We start from the raw sequence: 23,340 nt of genomic DNA, 5'->3' as shown, positions 1-23,340 counted from the left end.
AAAAAAAAAGAGGTTAGAGAGGGAGGGAGCCAAAACATAAGAGACTTAAAAACTGAGAACAAACTTAGGGTTGATGGGGGGTGGGAGGGAGGGGAAGATGGGTGATGGGTATTGAGGGCACCTGTTGGAATGAGCACTGGGTGTTGTATGGAAACCAATTTGACAATAAATTTCATATTTAAAAAATACTAAAATTAAAAAAAAAAAAGAAAGAAACCAGCCAGAGCCTGTGATACACTCTGCTGGATTGGCCCTCTGCTGGATTGGCCCTGTGCAGCCACCATCCCTGAACTGTGCTTCAGGTCTCCTAGCAACAAGCTACGGTGGCACTAGAGGAGCAGGCACTAGGGTGAGTGCATAGATGAGGTCCTTGCTCAGAATCTGCAGTACACTTTGGAAATGCACTGCATTTTGGCGATCCTGGTTTCTAACCAGGCCAGACCTTATGTGTGGTCTTCCAGGAGGGGTGGGAACGAAGCCGCTTACCTGTCCCTAGAGTAGAGAGTTGCTGCAGAGTGGCCAACAGAGTTTTCACCTGCAACCCTGAGCGTCTGAGCCAGGCCCAGGCCTTCAGACTGCCCCTTGCCTCTCCCCCTCAAGGAAAGTGCTTAGGAAAACCAAGGGCATGAATTAGACATAGAGGAGAAATGGTGTTTGTTTGTTTTAGTTTAGTTTAATCTCTATACCCTACCTGAGGCTCAAACCCACCACCCAGAAATCAAGAGTCTCATGCTCCTGGAACTGAACCAGCCAGGCTCCCTGCTACCTCGTATCATATTATCAAGACACTGCTTATAGAAAAAGAATCCGCAGTTTCTAATTTTATAAGTTAATAAAATCAAGCGCCTAATAACTCTGTTCTTAGTCACAATTACATTAAATTTGGGGTGGGGTTGATGCCTGTCATTGCAGTTGATTCCTGTGGAGAGTCTCCTAAATTTACATCGAAAAGGCAGAATGCAGATATCAATGCCCCCACCTCAGATATATGTAGAAAAAACTCTGGCTATTATCAAACCGGATATTGTTGACAAAGAGGAGGAGATACAAGATATTATTCTCAGATCTGGATTCACCATTGTTCAGGTAACTTCTGGGCATGATGATCTTGTTTTTTTCTTTTCTTTCCTTTTTTCTTTTTTAAATGTTTATGTAAACATGTTAACCTGTTTAGTTGCTAGTATTTAGCTTTAAATTTAACATTTATTTTAAGTATAAAAGTTATATGTGTTTTAAAAAGCTTTTCACACCTCAAAAGGATCTAAAATGAGAATTAAAATTCCTTTTTCCTCCACCTTCCTCTCCCACCCAAGTTTCAGTTTCCAGGGAAAGGCAACTACTTAAAGCTTTCTGTCCTTTCAGAATTTTTCAATGCATTTACAAACGTTTCCCTCCATAAGATAGTACAATTCTCTTCCCTTGACAAAGTTGCTTAGATAGCATTCCATGTTATTACATCTGAATCTCTCATTCTTCCTAACTTCTGTGTAATACTCCCCTGTGTAAATGAACCACACTTTATTTACTTGTTCCTCAATTGATGGACTGTTGGTATTTTCTTTTTCAATTATTACAGACATTTAAAGTGTTAAGCCTTACACTTATTCTGCAGTTGTTAGAGGTTTGAAAATGTATGTAAAAGGAGTGTTGTTAAAGATTATCATTAGGGGTGCCTGGGTGGCTCAGTCGATTAATGTCCAGCTCTTGATTTCAGCTCAGGTCATGATTTCACATTTTGTGGGCTCAAGCCCTCCATTGGTCTCCATGCTGACAGTGTGGATCCCAAGATCCTCCCTCTCTCTGCACCTCCCCCACTCATGCTCTCTCTTCCTCTCTCTCTAAAAATAAATAAACTTAAAAGATTATCATCAAATATAATGGGATTTTTAAAAATATTTGTTTTTGAGAGAGATTGAGAGAGGGAGACAGAGAATCACAAGCAGGCTCTGTACACAGCCTGGTGCAAGACTCCATCTCACCAGTGGTGAGATCATAACCTGAGCCAAAATCAAGAGCCAGACACTCAATCAATTGAGTCACCCAGGTGCCCCAGGATATTTTAAGTAATCCTTTCTGTACCATCCCTACTTAAAATTCCAGGATTTTTGAATTTTCTTTTATTTCTACAGTGTCATATTATCTGTTTTGTCAGTGTTTTATGAAAGAAAAAAGAAAATTTCAGTCCTCAGGAAAGATGAGGAATTTCATATAAGCTTAGGAGGATACGTAGAGGTTCAGTGTAGGAATGGTACAAGAAAGTATAAGGAAAAAGTGCAGGAATGTATAATAAAATATTTAATATATTTAAAAGACTCAGGTTAAGAACTTTTTAATAAATGTTAGGAAAATTCAGTAACCGTTGAAAAAAAAGTTGGATTCAAATATTATACTGTGTATAGCAGGGTAAACTCCAAATGGATTTAAGATTTAAATATTTAAAAATTAAACATAGGGTTGCCTGGGTGACTCAGTTAAGCGTCTGACTTCAGCTCACATCATGATCTCTTGCCTCGTGAGCTCTAGCCCTCAGTCAGGCTCTGTGCTGACAGCTAAGAGCCTGGAGCCTGGTTCAGATTCTATGTCTCCCTCTCTCTTTCTCTGCCCCTCCCCTACTCATGCTTTCTCTCTCTCAAAAATAAATAAAAACATTAAAAAAATAAAAATTAATATTAAACATAAACTGTAGAAAAAAAGATGAAGTTTCTTTTTGTTTTTGGAGTAGGACAGCCTTTTTTTTTTTTTTTTTTTTTTTTTTTTACTGTGGTTTCTTGTCTAGGAGCCATAAAAGAAAAGATTGATACAACTATAAACATAAGAAACTTTTGCATAGCTAAGTAAACATAAACAAAGTCAAAAGCAAATAACAAACTTAGAAAAAAGATTTGCAATTCATGATAGGCAAAGGGCTAATCTCCTTAATACATAAAGAGTTCCTAGAAAAAGATAAAAATTCAGTTGAAAATGGGCAGAACATGTTGGGGTGCCTGGGTGGCTCAGTCAGTTGAGTGTCTGACTTTGGCTCAAGTCATGATCGCACAGTTTGTGAGTTCAAGCCCTGCTTTAGGTGAGGTCAGGCTCCTCATCGGGCACTGTCAGTGTGCAGTCTGCATAGGATTCTCTCTCACTCTCTCTCTGCCCCTCACTAACTGGTGCTCTCTCTCTCTCAAAAATAAACTTTAAAAGAAAAAAGGATAGATCATGTGGATGATCACAGAAAAAGAAAAACAAATGCATCTTAAACATATGAAAAAATGACCAATCTCTAACAAGGAAAAAGCAAATGAAAACAGCCCTGAAATACCATCTGGCAAAAATATAAAAGTAAATGGCACAACCGCTATAGAAGGGAAACTTGCAGTTATCTATCAATATTACAGATGCATCTACCCTTTGACTTAGCACTTCTAATGCTGGGGATCCCTCCTGTGACCCACGTATTAATATGACATTATATGTATACAAGTTATTTTTTGTGGTATTGTTTATTTTCCAGCAAAAGATTAAAAATAACCTAGCATTAGAAAATTGGTTAAATAGGGGCATCTGGCTGGCTCAGTCTGTAGAGCATGCTACTCTTGATCTCAGGGTTGTGAGTTCGAACCCCAGTTGGATATAGAGATTACTTAAAGTATTTAGAGGGGCATCTGGGTGGCTTAGTTGGTTAAGTGTCTGACTTCCGCTCATGTCATGATCTCACGGTTCATGGGTTCAAGCCCTGCATCAGGCTCTGTGCTGACAACTTGGAGCCTGGAGCCTGCTTCAGATTCTGTGTCTCCCCCGCTCTCTGCCCCTCCCCCACTCATGCTCTCACTCTCTCTCTCTCTCTCTCAAAAAATAAATAAACATTAAAAAATTTTTTCAAAAATGGGAATGCAAGCTGGTGCAGCCACTCTGGAAAACAGTATGGAGGTTCCTCAAAAAACCAAAAATAGAACTACCCTATGACCCAACAATTGCTCTACTAGGCATTTATTCACAGGATACAGGTGTGCTGTTTCAAAGGGACACATGCTCCCCCTTGTTTATAGCAGCACTATCAACAATAGTCAAAGTATGGAAAGAGCCCAAATGTCCATCGATAGATGAATGGATAAAGAAGATGTGGTATATCTATACAATGGAGTATTACTCGGCAATCAAAAAGAGTGAAATCTTGCCATTTACACCTACGTGGATGGAACTGGAAGGTATAATGCTAAGTGAAATTAGAGAAAGACAAAAATCATATGACTTCACTCATATGAGGACTTTAAGAGATAAAACAGATGAACATAAGGGAAGGGAAACAAAAATAATATAATAACAGGGAGGGGGACAAAACAGAAGAGGCTCATAAATATGGAGAACAAACTGAGGGTTATGGGAGGAGTTGTGGGAGGGGGGATGGGCTAAATGGGTAAGGGGCACTAAGGAATCTACTCTTGAAATTGTTGTACTATATGCTAACTAATTTGGATGTAAATTTTAAAAAAGAAAAAAAAAAAGAAAAAAAGTGTTTAGAAAAAGAATTAGTTAAGTAAACTCTGGTGAAACCACCAAATTGAATACAGTGCAGCTAATTGTAAAATGAAAAAAGAGGAACCTGTTTGTGTCCTGCTATGGAAAAAATAAGATGCAGAGCAGTGTATAAAAATCTTGTGTGGTAGAAAGAGAAAAAGTAATATATATTCATGTTTGCCAATATTTGCAAATGAAACACTAGGAGATTAAAAATGGTTACCCAGGGCAGTGCCTGGGTGATTTAGTCAGTTAAGCATCAGCTCAGAGCCTAGAACCTACTTCAGATTCTTTGTCACCCTCTATCTCTGTGCCTCCCCCACTCATACTCTGTCTCTGTTTCTCTCAAAAGTAAACAAAAAAATTTTTAGTAAAAATAATTAGTGAAAATTTAAGTATGCATTAAATTATGAATGAAAAATTAGTGTGAATGGTAATATTTAACACTTTCCCTAATCAGCAGTAAATTTCATAGCAAAGAAGGCCTTGGTATACTGTATGCTCTTTTTTGTTTATTTTAATTGTGATAAAATATACACAACATAAAATTTTTAGGTGTACAGTTCAGTACCATTATGTACATTCCCTTTGTTGTGCAGCCATCACCACTATCCATCTCCAGAATTTTTGTCAACTGAAACTGAGACTGCTTATTAATCACTCATTCTGTTTACCCCTCTTTTCAGCCTCTGGTAACCACTATTCTGTTTTTTTCTGTCTCTCCGACTTTGACTTTTCTAGATGTGTCATGTAAGTAGAGTTGTATAGTATTTATTCTTTGTATTGAATGCTTTTAAAGCAGGCTTTATTGTAGTTGGGAGTCCATTGAACTTGAGGCTTTCTTGTCCCATCTAGGGAAAACCTTCTGAAAAATGATGTATCCTTTCAGTAGGTGGCAGTCTTTCTTCTTTTAGAAACTAATGGTTCCTTTTTTGATATCATTTAATACTACTTCTCTTTGTGAAAATATTTACCCTCACATCCCCAAGACCAAGAGTTGCGTGTTTCACCGACCAAGCCAACCAGGTGCCCCGATGTAATTTTAAATCAATATAATTACTGATTCAGTATTAATTTCACTTTATTTTTTGAGAAAGAGGGCGCACAAGTTGGAGGTGGACATAGGATACGGAGTAGGCTCCATGCTGACAGCAGCAAGCTTAATGTGAGGCTTGAACTCACAAACCGTGAGATCATGACCTGAGCCAAAGTCGGACGTTTAACCGACTGAACCACCCAGGTGCCCCCCAGTTTTAGTTTAAAAAAAGCTCTTGGAGTGCCTGGGTGGTTAAGTCGGTTAAGCTTCTGACTCTTGGTTTTGGCTTAGGTTATGATCTCTCAGTTCCTGCGTTTGATCCCCACATGGAGCTCTGCCCTGAGTATGCAAAGCCTGGTTGGATTTCTCTCCTCTCTCCCTCTCTCTCTGCCCCTCCCCCACCTCTCTCACAAAATAAATAAACTTAAAAAAATAAAAGGAGCTCTTAATTTTTGTAAGTATGCTGCATTAGGTGGCACACCTGCAGAAGGTGGGTTCCCTTGGTTGTTAAGGGGTGTGTGACAAGGGCTTACATTTTAACAGACCAAATTTTTATTTTTAACTCAGCAACAAACCCCCCATACCAATATGCGTAAGAATCACAAATACTGACATATCTTTATTTTAAATAAAGAATCAAGGATTATATTAAATCAGGCGGTTTTATAATTTCTCGAGTTTCTTTTTCTTGACTATATGAATTTCAGTATGAGAACTGATCCAAGCACCTGTTTTGTGGTAGCTGATCCTTGGCTGGTGAGAATGTTAAGTTTGTCAGTAGAGCCTGTTTACAGCAATGCTGACCCACCTAGGTAAGCATCTTCCCATTTCTTGCTTTAGGCAGTTTGGCCAAGTTTCTGAAACCTGAGGATACATGATAGTATTAGAAGTTTTAAGAGAACTGGGGCGTCTGGTGGCGCAGTCGGTTAAGCGTCCGACTTCGGCCAGGTCACGGTCTCGCGGTCCGTGAGTTCGAGCCCCGCGTCCGGCTCTGGGCTGATGGCTCAGAGCCTGGAGCCTGTTTCCGATTCTGTGTCTCCCTCTCTCTCTGCCCCTCCCCCGTTCATGCTCTGTCTCTCTCTGTCCCAAAAATAAATAAACGTTGAAAAAAAAAATTAAAAAAAAAAAAAAAAGAAGTTTTAAGAGATCACTTGGTAAATTTCACACTATACTCTTAGGAACATCTAACCCACTTTAGAAAGATAGCTCTCTGCCTTAAATATGGAGATTTGTAGCTTTGACCTAGTGATTTATTCACATTCTGATCATCTTTATTCTAGCCAGAAGTTTTCCTTAATGAGGGCTTTGAATCCCTCTTTTATATTTTGAGTCTTTTCCTTCATGATCCACCTTTAGTGGAACTGAGAAACAGTAGTATTGGATGATTTTTTTAAGTTTATTTATTTATTTTTGAGAGAGAGAGAGAGAGCATGAGCAGGGGAGAGGCAGGGAGAAAGAGAGCATTCTAAGCAGGCTCCGCGCTGATGCAAGGCTTGAACTCCCAAACCACGAGATCATGACCTGAGCTGAAACTAAGAGTCGGATGCCCAACCCACTGAGCCACCCGTGTGCCCCGTTAATGGATGATTTTTAAAAAGCATTCAAATAGCTGCTTTTAGAGAAGGATGATCTCCAATCAGAAGAATGGCTGACTTCTATGATATTTTTACTGATTCATTCATGTAGTCTCATTTGTGAAGAAAATAATGTTTATTTGCCCTCAACAATTTATATTCTTTCAAATTGAGACACTTAATACCAACTATTTTTTCTTAACATCACAGTCAATCTACATATTTATGGCAGAACCAGAATAAATACACAATTTTCACATTCAAGAGAAAAACTTGTTTATAGCGTCATTATACTGGGTGTCATTTCTAAGTACCATAATGAGACCAGCTCCCTAAAATAATGTAGGAAAGTTTCACAATAAATAAGAAAATATCACACAAATAGGTAAAAGATGAATTTGGAATGTTCTAAAATCTAATTTTGTTACTTCAATGTATACAAAGTATATATTAACAAAATATTGGTGATAGTAGTCTTTTTACTTTAAGGAGATAAGCTGAATTCATCATTAACAAACCATATATTGAAGGAGACTGCCAAATAGGAATAGTTTTTCTTAGGTTAAATAGCTCTTTTTTATTTAAGTGTAATTAATATACAATGTTATATTAGTTTCAGGTGTACAACATACTGATTTGACAATTCTGTACATCCCTCAGAGCTTACCACAGTAAATGTGGTCACCATCTGTCACCATACCAGGTTATTACAATTTTACTGACTCTCTTCCCTATGCTGTACTTTTCATCTCTGTGATTTATTTTGTAACTAGAAGTTCCTACCTCTTAATTCCCTTCATCTGTTTTGCTCATCCCTCCCAACCCCCTGGCAACTACCAGTTTATTCTCTGTATTTAAGAGTATGTTATTGTTTGTTTATTCATTTGTTTTATTAGATTCCACATGTAAGTGAAATCATGGTATCTGTCTTTCTCAAACTTGTTTCACTTAGCATAATACCCTTTAGGTCCATCCACGTTGTCATGAATGGCAAGATCTCATTCCTTTCAAGGCTGATTAATATTCCATTATATATATATATATATTTTTTTTTGTAAGTGTATATACAATATATATGCAAACATACATACACATACTTGATCCATATGACATCTTGATCTGGGTCATATGGTAGTTTTATTTTTAATATTTTGATGGACCTCCATACTGTTTTCCAAGTGGTTTCGCCAGTTTACATTCATATCAACAGTGAGCAAGGGTTGGTTAAATAACTTATAGAATTTTATTTATAGCCTATATTTAACTTTCTTCCCTCTCCCTTTCTTCATAATACAAAAATCTCAAATTTGTAATGAGATTAGTATTAATTTCAAGTTACTAATGACAATGAGTTATTATTGAATTGTCATTTTAAATACTTTTGTTGACTTTGTTTTTCTTATAGAGAAGAAAACTACATCTCAGCCCTGAGCACTGTAGTAACTTTTATGTGGAACAGTATGGGAAAATGTTTTTCCCCAATTTGACAGCTTACATGAGTTCTGGACCACTTGTTGCCATGATATTAGCTAGACATAAAGCCATCTCTTACTGGAAAGAACTTTTGGGACCAAGTGATACCTTAGTAGCTAAGGAGACACACCCAGACAGGTAACTTTCCTAGGGGGAAAAAAGGAATCCAACAAAAACAAAAAACAACAACAACAAAAAACTGATTTCATTATAACAGGAGTGTCTTTGCATTTGAAAGTTTTCCTAAATCAACTTTTTGGTATTTTGGTTGGGGTAGGGGGGTCAGTTTTACACTGTAGCTATTTAAATGTCTGTGTTAATACTAAATGCCACAAAAGGCCTCAGGGAATGTCTGATTTATGGCTGATTAGCCTCATTCTTCTCTCATCCTTGAATCAAACCGCCACTGAAGTGGGATTTTTCATAGGAAAATTGGCATGGCTTTTTAAAATAATATTGGTAATAAAGGGCCATAAAACCAGATTTTCAGCATTATCATTAAAGTTTGGGAACTTGAGGACATTGAATTCTTGCACTTTTGAATATGCATTGCCTTTTCACTTCTCACAAAACACCACCTCTTCTTAACCCAGAGAACTCCTATTTTCCCCAGTGTATCTCTCCTGCAGATTTAAATATATTTGACCCTCATCTAGATAGATTTAGGCTTAAAATCAAAATAGATTAAAACTTACATATATGTGAGAAGTGGCAATGCTTCTGTAAATTTCCTGAGCAGAATGCATATGTAAAGAGTAAGGAAAGGATATCACATTGGATGGTTATCATCTCTAACTTGCTTTTAGTCTAAGGGCAATTTATGGCACAGATGACCTAAGGAATGCACTTCATGGGAGTAATGACTTTGCTGCAGCAGAAAGAGAAATTCGATTCATGTTTCCTGAAGGTGAGTTATCGATGAGTATTGCATGTTCCTATTGTTTGCTTTTTCTTTTATTTGGGTGATATAGCTGGAAAGAAAAATAGCAGGGGTTTTCTCCAATATATTTTGTCATATTTTCAAGTTATAGTTACTTAAAAATCTGAATCCAAAAATGGAAAACTCACTATTTCCCTCATAACTAAATTGTGCCCTCTAGGGAATCTTTTGAGAAGGGTTTGCTTTTTTTATCTTTTCTCTTAGACTAGCCCTATTTAGGGTTTTTCTTCTCCTTTGTTGCAATTCCTTAAGTTATCCCTAATGAGTCAGTAAAGTTTGTTACACATGAAAAAAAGAATCTCCCTTGGAAATTAGGATAGATGTAACATTTTCTCTACTAGTTGCCTAATGAATACTCGTGCAGTTGTGAAATTAATAGTTCTCAGGCCCATTTTTTTTTCCATCCTGTTATGGATGTGGTAAACCTTTTAGAAATGGGCATAATAAAGAACAGCGTTGAGGTTTTTAGTTTATTTCAGTCATATTTTTAGATCAGGAAGAAAATTTGGTGATTTCTGTTGTACAGAAAAAAATGTAGGGGCACCTGCGTGGCTCCGTTGGTTGAGCATTCAAGTCTTGATATTGGCACAGGTCATGACTCATGGTTGCTGAGATGGAGCCCCATCTGTCAGTGCAGAGTCTGCTTGGGATTCTTTTTCTCTTTCCCTCTCTCTCTCTCTGCCTGTCCCCTGCTCATGCGTTCTCTCTCTCTCTCTCTCTCTCTCTCTCTCTCTCTCTCTCTCTCTCTCTCTCAAAATAAATAAACATCTTTTTTTAAATGTAAAGCATTTGAGTGCCTGAGTAGCTCAGTCAATTGAGCATCCCACTTCAGGTCAGGTCATGATCTCACGGTTGGTGTCTTTGAGCCCCTGGCCCCTGCATTGGGCTCTCTGCTGTCAGTGAAGAGCCCACTTCAGATCCTCTGTTTCCCATTCTCTCTGACCCTCCCCCGCTTGTGTGAGCGCTCTCTTTCTCAAAAATAAATAAACATTAAAAAAACTTACAGCATTGAGAAGCATAGAATATTTTGGGCCTATTTTTTTTTTTAAGTCATTTAGACTTATTCCTCAGTATTTTCTATGGAGGATTTATTCAAAGAAAACTGAAAACTCTCTTGGAACTTTGAAAGTCCTGATTCTTAAACAAAACCTGGTGTGTTTTTTTGTTTGTTTTGTTTTGTTTTACTTTTTTATTTTTAAGCAATCTCTACGCCCAATATGGGGCCCAACTGAGCCAGCCAGACACCCCACAACACCTGTTTATAGATATTTGTACCCAAAAGGATTTGTATATATTTTACTCTTGCTAATTTCTGTCACATATCCTTTCCATTAGGGTATTTTTTTGGAATTGTTTATTGTAGAAAACTCCAAACATAACCAACAGTAGACAGACTAGTATAATAAACCCTTAATGAAACTATCACCCAATTTAAATAATTTAGGTCAGTCTTATTTCATCTATAACCTCTGCTTCTACTTCTCAATCTTCTATATTGTTTTGAATTATATCTCAAACATGAAATGTCTTTTTTTCAAATTTTTAAAAATGTTTATTTATTTTTGAGAAGGAGAGAGACAGAGACACAGAGTAAGAGCAATCAGGGGAGAGGCAGAGAGAAAGGGAGACACAGAATCTGAAACAGGCTCCAGGCTCTGAGCTGTCAGCACAGAGCCCAATATGGGGCTTGATTTCAAGAACCGCGAGATCATGACCTGAGCTGAAGTCAGACATTGAACTGACTGAGCCACCCACACCCTGCCCCCATTTATTTTTTTAAGTAGGTTTCATGTCCAATGTGGAGCTTAAACTCACGACCCTGAGATCAAGAGTCACATGTTCTGATGATTGAGCCAACTGGTGCCCCCATGAAATGTCTTTTTAATGTGATAGTACTTAGATTTAGTCTAGGTACTAACGAATTAGACTTTTCTTCTGGCTCTAGACATCTAACCTCTCTGTGAGTCTTTCTCTTCTCCTCAGTCAAATGCAAATAGATTAGTACCTTCCTACCTAATAGGGATATTGTTAGGGTTAAATGTATACATATATATATAAAATTCTTAAAATGTGTTGTGCATCTGTGCTCAAATATTAACTCCTATTATTGTTTTGTTTTTTCTAGTCCTTTTTTTGAAAGCTCTTCTTACTCATAGGATTATATTCCTCAACTGTTATTTTAGATTGCTTTTGATTTTACCATTAATTAGTCCTCTAGACATGAGTTTACGAGATAAAGTCAGACATTTGAGAAGCAGCTGTTGCAGGATAAATATAAAGATTAATTACCTACCATGTTGCAGATCTTTTGCTGTGAGAATGTGAAGCTCTCTGGAGTAAATTCTCAGTTAGGGATATGAGCTCCCTCTTGCTTACCAGTCACTCAAGAACTATGTGCAGTGGGATGTCTAGGTGACTCAGTCAGTTAAGCATCTGGCTCTTGGTTTGGGCTCAGGTCGTGATATTGTGGTTTGTGGGTTTGGGTCTCACATTGGGCTCTGCACCACAGTGTGGAGCCTGCTTGGGGTTCTCTCTCTCTCCCTCTCTTTTTGCTCCTCCCCTGCTTACATGCTCTCTCAAGATAAAATAAACATTTAAAAAAATGAAAAGAACTATGTGCAAAACTCAGTATGATGAGTCACTCAAGCAAGTTATAAAGATATTCAAAGACATGTTCCTAACCTTTGAAAAATATAGTTTGCTTCCCTTTGATTTGAGATGGCTAACTCAAAGTTTTGTTACATTCCATTGCTTCAACAAGTTTATTGTATTACCTACTATGTGCCAGAAATACAAAGATGAATATGTCCCTGCTCTCAAAATGATCACATATTAAAAATCTATGAAAATAAATATGCAATGCAGTGTATAAACTATAAATATTATTAGAAAGCTTCAAAAAGTTCAATGAAGGTTCATCTCTGTAAGAAACATGAAAAGATTCTTTATTTTCACATTAATCCATCCGACCCTAGTTGCTAGAGACAAATAATAAATGGTCAGCAAAAATAGATGAGGTAGGAACAATCCAAAACTAAAGTTAAGGAAATAATTTCATTCACAATAGCATCAAAAAAATAAAATACTATTTCACTCATAGGTGGGATTTACAAAACAAAATGAACAAAGAAAAAAAGAGACAAAAAAATTAGACTCTTAAAAATACAGAACAACAACAAAAAAAGAGAGAAGAAACTGATGGTTACCAGAGGGTTGCTGGGTGGGGTGTTGGGTGAAATAGGTGGTGGGGATTAAGAGTACACTTATTTTGATGAACACTGAGTAGTATATAGAATTGTTGAATCACTATATTGTACACCTGAAACTAATATAATACACTGTATATTAATTATACTGGAATTAAATAAATAATAAAATACTTAGGAATAAGCTTAACAAAAGAAGTACAATTCTTGTACAATGAAAAGCACAAAACATTACTGAAAGAAATCAAAGACTATCTAAGATGAATAGACCTCACACATTGATGTATCAGAAGAGTCAATGTTGTCAAGATGGCATTTCTCTCCAAATTGATCAATTAATGCAATCCCTGTCAAAATCCATGCATTCTTTTATGTAGAAGTTGATAAGCTGACTTTAAAATGTATATGTAATTGTGGGCACCTGGGTGGCTCAGTCGGTTGAGTGTCTGACTTTGGCTCAGGTCGTGATCTCACAATCTTTGAGTTCGAGTCCCGCATCGGGCTCTGTGCTGACAGCTCAGAGCCTGGAGCCTGCTTCTGATTCTGTGTCCCCCTCTCTCTCTGCCCCTCCCTCACTCATGCTCTCCCTCTGTCTCAGAAATAAATAAACATTAAAAAATGTATATATAATTGCAAAAGATCTAGACAAGCTAAAACAATTTTCAAAAAGAACAAAGTTTGATAACTTCCACTAACCTGATTTCAAAACTTACTATGAGGGTGGCTCAGTCAAATTAGGCGTTGGATTCTTGATTTTGGCTCAGGTCTTGATCTCACAGTTCAGGGGTTCCAACTCCACATTGGGCTCTGTGCTGTCAGTGCAGAAATTTTTGGGATTCACTCTCCCTCTCTCTCTGCCTGTCCCCTGTTCTCTCTCTCTCTCTCTCTCAAAATAAATAAATAAACTAAAAAAAAAAAAAACAAAGCTTACTATGAGACCACAGTAACTAAGGCAGTATTGTATGAGTCATATTAATCAATGAAACAGAATTAAGAATCTAGAAATAAATACTTACATAAATACGTTTATGGTCGATTGACTTTCAACAAAAGTGCCTAGACAATTTGATGGGGAAAAGATAGTCTTTTTCAACAAATGATGATAAGATAACTGAATATCCTCATGCCAAAAAAGAGAAAGAACTCAGATCCTCTTTTCTTACCAATTAGAAAACTTAACAACAATGGATCATAGACCTAAGCATAAGGGCTAAAAATATCTAGAAGAAAACATGGAAAATCTTCATGACCTTGAGTTGGACAAAGGATTTTTGCGTATGACCTCAAAACATGATCCATAAAAGACAATACTGATAAATTAGACTACATCAAAATTAAAAGCTTTTATGTTTCAAAAGCCATCATTAAAAATATTGGAAAGATTAGCCACAGAGTGTGATAAGAAATATTTGCAAATCTTATGAAATAAAAGACTTGTATCTAGAATTTATGAAGAACTCCTACAATTCAGTAAAAAGAAGGCAGGCAATTAAAAATCAGGCAGAGGCACCTGGCTGGCTTAGTCAGTAGAGCATGTGACTCTTGACCTCAGCATTGTGAGTTCAAGCCCCACATTGGGTGTGGAGAGTACTTAAGAATAAAACCTTTCAGGGGCGCCTGGGTGGCTCAGTCAGTTGAGCATCCAACTATTGATTTCAGCTCAGGGTCATGAGGTCCAGCCCCACATCAGGCTCTGTGCTGAACCTGGAGCCTGCTTGAGGTTCTCTCTTTCCCACTGCTCCACTCCCCTAAATGTGCATGCTCTTGCTCTCTCTAAAATAAATAAACAAATAAATAATAAAACCTTAAAAATTAAAAAAAAAATGTAAAAGATTTGAATAAACATTTCACAAAAGATATATGAATGACTGATAAGCACACGAAAAAGTGTTAAAACATAATTAATCACTGGGGAGGGGGACCTGGGTGGCTCATTCACTCCAGCTCTTGATTTTGGCTCCTGGTCATAATCTCATAATCTCACGGTGTGTGAGTTCAAGCCCCATGTCAGGCTCTACACTGACAGTGAGGAGTCTGCTTGGGATTCTCTGTCTCCCTCTCTCTCTCTGCCTCTCCCCTATGCACACACATATGCTCTTTTAACCTCCCACCCCACTTCAAAAATAAACTTAAATATTTATGTAACTAAAAATTATTACAACAATCAGTACAAAAAAGAGTGCTATAATGAGACTAATAGGAAAGGAACTTTTTATTCCAATCCTTTGTGATGTTTTCTAGCTTTACCTGCCATCCTGGCAAAGGACTCTCCTGTTGTTAGTTGTATCTCTCATTGAGATTGAGCCCATATACTAGTCACACAGAAATCTGTCTTCCCATCCTCTTTTTCCTTGGGCCAGTAACGATTTAGATCTGAACATGTGAGACCAGTAGCTTTGCATCCCCATCTTTATTGAAAGTTGCACATTAATGGAGGTCATCCTCAAAAGACTTAAGACTGTAAACTACATTCTTCCTTGTATAAATATATTCTTTGGTACTATGAGTCTGATTGACCTACATAGTGTTCAAACAAAGCTAAAAAGACTAAAACTTTCCTATATGTTATATAATTTATTTAAAAACTTGAAAAATAAGCAGGAGTGTTAATATATATTACATAGACACAAATAGATTTTATGTGTATATTCAGTAGTCTATAAGAGAACAAGAAATACATGTACACCGTTATATCTATACCACTTTGTAAAGTGCCTGCCATTTTGTTGGCAGCAATTAATTGTTGGAATTAATTAATCTCCTAGATTTTACATGATATTCATATTTTTCTTTTTCATGACATTGTCCGTTGTGATATTTACTATAAAAAATATGGAAATGGAAATGCAGGCAAGGATATAGTAGAAAACATAATCAGAACTTTATACACGATCACTGTTAGCATTTTGGTCTGTTTCTTGCCTGTCTTATATAGTCTTATTATTTCTCTGTGTGTGCTTATGTGTTTTTGAACAAACTATGTATGCTATATTCTAGTTTTGTTTCCTTTTTTAAAAAAAAAACTTTGTAAGTATCATGCCACTAAAATTTCTTCTTTTGTAATGATTATATAATATTTCATCATTTGTATTAATTTTAATGGGAATACATTTGTGTTTACAGTGATTATTGAGCCTATTCCAGTTGGACAAGCTGCTAAGGACTATTTAAATTTATATGTAACACCAACTCTGCTTAAAGGACTCACAGCCCTTTGTAAGGAGAAACCAGCAGATCCTTTTGTAAGAAATGTTTTTATTCACTCTAAAGAAATTGTCTATAGTTTTAATATTTTAAACATTAAATTTTTGAAACAGTGAATGAGCATTTTAAGAACTATCTCTTATACATTTTAGATACTCCCTTATGTATAACTTTGGATTACTTATTCTCTTACTGTGTTTTACTTCTTAAAAAATATTGTTTTGGGGCGCCTGGGTGGCTCAGTTGGTTAAGCGGCCGACTTCGGCTCAGGTCATGATCTCGCGGTCCGTGAGTTCGAGCCCCACGTCGGGCTCTGTGCTGACAGCTCAGAGCCTGGAGCCTGTTTCAGATTCTGTGTCTCCCTCTCTCTGCCCCTCCCCTGTTCATGCTCTGTCTCTCTCTGTCTCAAAAATAAACGTTAAAAAAAAAAAAATTGTTTTTAGGGGCACCTAGGTGGCTTAGTCAGTTATGCATCTGACTTCTGCTCAGGTCATGATTTCTCAGTTCATGGGTTCAAGCCCTGCATCAGGCTCTCTGCTGACAGCTGGGAACCTGTAGCCTGCTTTGGATCCTGTGTCTCCCTCTTTCTCTGCCCCTCCCCCACTCTTGCTTGCACTCTCTCTCTCTCTCTCAAAATAAATAAATAAATAAATAAACATTAAAAAATTTAAAGAATAAATAAACATTAAAAATTTTAAAAAATGGGGCACCTGGGTGGCTCAGTCGGTTGAGCAACTGACTTCAACTCAGGTCATGATCTCACGGTTTGTGAGTTTGAGCCCCGCATTGGGCTCTGTGCTGACAGCTCAGAGCCTGGAGCCTGCTTCTGATTCTGTGTCTCCCTCTCTCTCTGCTGCTCGCCCACTCATGCTCAGCCTCTCTGTATCTCAGAAATAAATAAACATTAAAAAAAATAATAAAAAATTTTTTAAAAAATTGTTCCAACAAAACAAAGAAAAAACATTGTTTCTAAATACATTTTCAATACTGCATCCTTTAATTACAGAGCATTGTTTTTGTGTATGATTTATATAATCACATGATAAAATTAGATATATATTTAAATACATTCAAAATTATTTTTTAAATTATTTTTTTAAAAGTAGGCTTCACGCCCAGCAGGGAGCCCAACGTGGGACTTGAACTCATGACCCTGAGATCGATACCTGAGCTGAGATCAAGAGTCGGATGCTTAACCAACTGAGCCACCCAAATGTCTCTCAACATTTTTATTTTTAATGATATCTAACTTTTTTTCATAGAAAACTTTTAAATGTTTATTTATTTATTTTGAAAGAGAGACAGAGCTAGTGGGGGGAAGTAGAGAGGGAGAGAGAATCCCAAGCAGGCTCTGTGCTGTCAGCATGGAGCCTGACCCAGGGCTTGATCAAACCCATAAATTTTAAGATCATAACCTGAGCTGAAACTAAGAGTCGGACCAACTGAGCCAACCAGGCACCCTTAGAAAATTTATATTTGTTCACATCCCTAGATACTTCATTACTGCTCAGTCAGGTGAAAGAATGGTTGGATAGGAGGAACTAGGGTGCTTGTCAAGGGCCAAATGTCTTCCTGGTTCCTTCTTTACAGGTACTCTCACTCATTTGAAGACTCAGAGATAATGAGGAAACGTTATTTTATTGTGTTTATTTATTTTTTTAAATTAAAAAAAATTTTTTTTAATGTTTATTTTATTTTTGAGACAGAGACAGAGCATGAGCAGGGAAGGGGCAGAGAGAGAGGGAGACACAGGATGTGAAGCAGGCTCCAGGCTCTGAGCTGTCAGCACAGAGCCCCACGCGGGGCTTGAACTCACGGACTATAAGATCATGACCTGAGCCGAAGTCGGACGCTTAACCAACTGAGCCACCCAGGCACCCCTGTGTTTATTTTTTTAAAGTAAGCTCTGTGCCCAAGGTGGAGCTTGAACTCACAACCCCAAGATCAAGAGTGGCATGATCTTACTACTGAGCCCTCCAGGCAACTCAGGAAAGGTTATTTAAAAAATATTTTGGGGGGCGCCTGGGTGGCGCAGTCGGTTAAGCGTCTGACTTCAGCCAGGTCACGATCTCGCCGTCCGGGAGTTCGAGCCCCACGTCAGGCTCTGGGCTGATGGCTCAGAGCCTGGAGCCTGTTTCCGATTCTGTGTCTCCCTCTCTCTCTGCCCCTCCCCCGTTCATGCTCTGTCTCTCTCTGTCCCAAAAATAAATAAAAACGTTGAAAAAAATTTAAAAAAATAATAATAAAATTAAAAAAAATAAAAAATATATTTTGGGGGGCACCTGGGTGCCTCAGTCCGTTGGGAGTCTGACTTCATCTTAGGTCATGACCTCACAGCTTGTGAGTTCGAGTCCCGCGTCGGGCTCTGTGCTGACAACTCAGAGCCTGGAGCCTGCTTCAGATTCTGTGTCTCCCTCTCTCTCTGCCCCTCCCCTGCTCATGCTCTGTCTCTCTGTGTATCAAAAAAGTATGAGCGGGGGAGGGGCAGAGGGAGACAGAGACAGAATCCAAAGCAGGCTCCTGGTTCTGTGTTGACATGGGGCTCAAACTCATGGAGTGCAAGACGATGACCTGAGCCAAAGTCAGACACTTAACTGACTGAGCCACCCAGGTGCCCCTGGGAAGGTTATTTCAATACCAGCCCTGATAAAATAGTTATCTCTAGCCTCTGTTACCATTCTCAAAGGGAATCCCCTTTGGAAGACAAAGATTTAATTTCTCCTACTAATTTTGTCACTTTTACCAAAAACAAACGATATTTCTTTTTTTATTATATTTTATTTACTTATTTTAAGTAATCTCTACATCCAGCGTAGGGCTTGAACTTACGACCCTTGAGATCAAGAGTCACACACTCTATCGACTAAGCCAGCCAGGTGCCCCTAGGCAGGACTTTTTACTTTTTTTAAATGTTTACTTGTTTTAAGAGAGAGAGTGTATGCACATGTGCACAGGAGAGGGGCAGAGAAAGAAGGACAGAGAGAATCCCAAGCAGGATCCGTGCTGGCAGCACAGAGCCTGATGGGGGTCTATCCCATGAACTGTGAGATCATGACCTGAGCCAAAATTAAGAGTCCAACACTCAAACCACCTGAGCCACCTAGGCACCCCTAGGTTATTTCTTTAATAATTCCTTTTCATTGTGACAATAACATCTGTTTATTTAGTAAGAAACCTGAAACTACTGAACAATGTAAAGAAAAGAAAAAGATACCTCTGGTTCCATTTACTAAACATGGTCTTTGAAGTCATCTTGTCTGGATTCAACAATGACCAAATTCATTTGTTAGTTGTAGTAACTTTCTTGTGGATTCTTTGGGATTTTCTATATATAGGATTATGTCATCTGTAAAAGGAAATAGTTTTACTTCTTTGCCAGTTTGGATCTCTACTTGATAATCTTGCATAATATAAAACTTAATGTTTTAATTTTTTAATAGTCATTTTCTCATTCTTAGAGTGATTTTGAAAGCTAGGTTTTAAATTGATATAGTACTAGGTTTTAAATTGATATAGGCACCTGGGTGCCTCTTTGGCTTAAGCATCTGGCTCTTGGTTTCAGCTCAGGTCATGATCTCACAGTTCATGAGTTTCAGCCCTATGTAGGGCTCTGTGCTGACAGTGCAGAGCCTGCTTGGGATTCTCTCTCTCCCTCTCTCTCTGCCCCTTCCCCCATTCACATGTGCACATGGTTATTCTCTCTCTCTCTCAAAATAAATAAATAAACTTAGCAAAAGAGCATCTGACTCTTGATCTCCGCTCAGGTCTTGATCTCATGGTTGTGAGTTGGAACCCCATGTTGGACTCTGCGCTGGGCGTGAAGCCTACTTAACAACAAATAAATTGCTATAGTACATATTTATACTATTTGTAGTGTATGTTTATATAGTATATTTATACTATTCATAGTATTTGTTATTTATAGTATTTATAATTAAATGTTTATTAACTTAAGAGTTTTTTTCTTTTTTCCATAGATTTGGCTAGCTGATTGGCTGCTGAAAAATAATCCCAACAAACCAAAGCTTTGTCACAATCCAACTGCAGAAGAACTTTAGTAAAATAAAGTTCCCCAAGGACAAATCACTATCTTAATGTAAAAGACACGCTTCTACTATAAAAGAAACAAACCTTCCTAAGGGTTTAAGTAACTGCATGTGAAATAAATTGTCTTTATAAGTTTTAAAAGAATGTGTTTTGTGCATAAGATAACATTATCTAAGGTAAAATACAGGTTTAGGGTATGGTTTTTGTTTTCTAATAAGAAAATTGATTTTATCTAGAAGTATTTGGAATGTTAATGAAACAATTCTAAGTGTTTTGCAATTGCAGACTGGTACTCTGCAATTAAGAGAACAATTAATTCATATGAGATGCATTAGAGGGGCACTGGGGTGGCTCATTCGATAAGCAACCAGCTCTTGATTTCCGCTCAGTTTGGTCTCGCAGTCTGTGAGTTCAAGCCCCAAGCTAGACTCTGCACTGGCTGCATGGAGCCTGCTTGGGACTCTTTCTCTTTCTGTGTACCTCCCTCAAAAATAAATAAATATACATTAAAAAAAAATAAGATGGATTAGAAACAACTGAAGATGAAAAGACTCTCATCCCCATGTATAACTACTTCATGTTGTGTGCCAAAAAGAACCTTTCTTAAATTTCCATGCTACTTTACATTCCCACACTGTACTCAGCAAAGGTAGTGGCTGCTGAAAATGCCACTAGGACAAGACTAGGTAAAGATACTTTTGATAGTGTTTTAACTATACAAAAGAAGATACTGTACAGTTTATTTTTAGAGATAGCATGCAAGCCATGGAGAGGGGCAGAGGAAGAGAGAGAGAGAGGGAGGGAGAGAGAGAACGTTAAACAAACTCCACACTCAGCACAGAGGGCTGGATCCCATCACCCTGGGATCATGACCTAAGCCAAATACTTAACCAGCTGAGCCACCCAGGCACCCTGAAATTGTACATTTTAATTTTTTTTAATGTTTATTTTTGGGAAAAAGAGAGAGCATGAGCAGGGGAGGGGCAGAGAGAGAAGGAGACACAGAGAGAGAGAGACAGAGCATGAGCATAAGCATGAGCAGGGGAGGGGCAGGGAGACACGGTCTAAATCAGGCTTCAGTCTCTGAGCTGTCAGCACAGAGCCTGATGTGGGGCTGGAACCCACTGACCACGAGATCATGACCCGAGCTTAACTGACTGAGCCACTCTGGCACCCTGAAACTGTACAGTTTAAAAACAAGTTTCATGCAGCCTTAGATTTCACCCCTTTTTTCTTCCAAATGGGTGAATTGTGTACAGGGAGTTTAAATACTTTACAGACAAGAACAAAAGTAGTACTAACGTATTCATTATCATCCTCTTCGTCCTTTCCATCCTTCTTCTCTTCCTTCTTTTTCTTGTTTTCAGCCTTGATGACTTTTTTGTTTTGCCATATAGGCTTGTTTTCACATTTTGGTATTGCAGCAATCTGATTTATGTAATTTTCCTCAGCTTAACAGCCTTCTTTTCCTAAGACTGCTTGTGCTCTGCAGCCGTGTTACTCTACATCTCTCCCTGTTTCTTTGCAGCATCACTAATGCATAGGCCAGGGTGTTCTCCTTGGATTTGGGCCAGTACTCAAAAACAAAAAGACTGAAGGTGATTTCTTCAGTACATTGGGATCCTTGACCTTCATTTTGTTTCCCCTTTTGGAGGAATGTAGCTTTTCATTTCTTTTATAACTGCCTTGTCTGTATTTGCCATATCTTCAAAGTTACCTTTCTCTTTATCACACATGGTCTTCCACATCTCTGAGTGCTTTTGTAAAACTGAGAAGGTGACTGAAGCATCTGGTTGCTTCATGTGTTCCTCCTGGCAAGTATGCACAAAGAGTACATATGATGACATTTTGCTTCTCAGCCTCTTAGGATCTTCTTTGCCCATGTTTAGTTTTTTTTGTTTTTTTTTTTTTTTTTCCAGTGTGACACAGAGTCACACATTGCCCATCTGGTTCTTACTTGCCCTAGTCCTGTCTCTATAGAGCTCAGAGTACTGCAATGGCTGTCAGTTTATGGTATGATTTTGACAATGATGTAACATTAATAGGAGACTGATAAAAGATGTTGCTGTATTATTACTATTTTTTAAGTTGGAGAAGTAAGACGTGGAATTTATTTTTATTTATTTATTTTTTTAAATTTTTTTTTCAACATTTATAGAATTTATTTTTAAATTAAGCTTTGTATGGGGCTTGAACTCATGACCCTGAAATCAAGAGTCATATGCCTGGGATGCCTGGATGGCTCAGACTGTGAAGTGTTTGACTTCGGCTCAGGTCATAATCTCATGGTTCCTGAGTTAGTTCCCCACATGAGGCTCTCTGCTGTCAGCACAGAGCCCACTTTGGATCCACTGTCCCCTTCTCTCTCTGCCCCTCTCCTGCTCATGCATGCACATTCTCTCTCTCCCTCAAAAATTACAAAATGAATGTTTTGTTTTGTTTTTTTAAAAAGGTCACATGCTCTACCAAATGACCAGCCAGACGCCCCAAGACAGAATTGTAGTTATGATATTTTCCTAAGCATATATCCTATATGTAGATGCATAATTAATACACATTTCAGACAGTTTAGTTCAAAAAGTTTAAATAATCATTTTGTATAATTAAAATAGAACCAGATTATGATTTTAACCAATCACTTATATATAACTATTTCCTCAACAAGTGCCTTCCAAGGATTACCAAAGAGTAGGGTAACGATTCATCTTTGTTTGCCTAGGATTTTGCTGGTTGTATAACTGAAAGTTGTGCATCCTGGAGCTTTCTTAGTCCTGAGCAAAATGGAATGCTTGGTCACTCTACCAAATAGTCCTTAGGTTAGTATTTCCCAGTTATGTTTTTGTGATAAGGTACTAGTTTCAAAAGAAAATGTAAAATTCTCACTTCTTAAATTTTTAAAAATTTATTTATTTTAGTAATCTCTATATCCAACATGGGGCTCAAATTCATGACCCTGAGATCAAGAACTGCATGTTCTACTGACTGAGCCAGCCAGGTGCTTCTCAATTCTTTAATTTTAATTTACTCAAAAACAAACGAACAAATAGGTTGTAAAGCACTTTATTAACAGATTTTTAACCTGGCCTAATCTCTTCAAAAAGTCAATGTCATAGACTAAAGAGACCTCTAAAATTAAAGCATCTAACTAAAAGCAACCAAAAGCATCCTAACCAAATCTCACGAGATCGTGACTTGATCCTGGTTTTAAAAAGGGGAGTGCCTGGGTGCCTCAGTTGGTTATACATCCGACTTTGGCTCAGGTCATGATCTCATGGTTCATGAGTTTGAGCCCTGCATTGCTGTTGTTAGCTCAGAACCCGATTCAGATTGTCTGTCCCCATCTCTCTCTGCCCCTCCCTTGCT

The 23,340-nt window shown here is 37.8% G+C and overlaps 1 protein-coding gene and 1 pseudogene across 1 annotated transcript; one reads left to right on the top strand and one right to left on the bottom strand.

Annotated features, from left to right (window-relative positions):
• Positions 1–184: 184 nt before the first annotated feature.
• On the top strand, positions 185–20,118 carry NME5 (NME/NM23 family member 5). Its single transcript, XM_045059531.1, has 6 exons — positions 185–349; positions 913–1,086; positions 8,513–8,718; positions 9,387–9,487; positions 15,850–15,968; positions 19,908–20,118. Exons 2-6 carry the CDS (start codon positions 958–960, stop codon positions 19,986–19,988), a joined length of 636 nt encoding a protein of 211 aa, XP_044915466.1. The 5' UTR covers positions 185–349; positions 913–957; the 3' UTR covers positions 19,989–20,118.
• A 1,206-nt stretch (positions 20,119–21,324) lies between these two features.
• Positions 21,325–21,860, bottom strand: LOC101089740 (annotated as a pseudogene).
• Positions 21,861–23,340: the final 1,480 nt, after the last annotated feature.

Source organism: Felis catus, chromosome A1 (assembly GCF_018350175.1).
Source record: "Felis catus isolate Fca126 chromosome A1, F.catus_Fca126_mat1.0, whole genome shotgun sequence".
Taxonomy (NCBI): Eukaryota; Metazoa; Chordata; class Mammalia; order Carnivora; family Felidae; genus Felis; species Felis catus.
This window is presented reverse-complemented; position numbering and strand designations above follow the sequence as displayed.

Coding starts and splice junctions, on each gene's coding strand:
- NME5 (XM_045059531.1), top strand. CDS start 958: ATGCAGATATCAATGCCCCCACCTCAGATATATGTAGAAAAAACTCTG. Junction 8,719..9,386: donor AAGGAGACACACCCAGACAG/GTAACTTTCCTA, acceptor ACTTGCTTTTAG/TCTAAGGGCAATTTATGGCA. Junction 15,969..19,907: donor AGAAACCAGCAGATCCTTTT/GTAAGAAATGTT, acceptor TTTTTTCCATAG/ATTTGGCTAGCTGATTGGCT.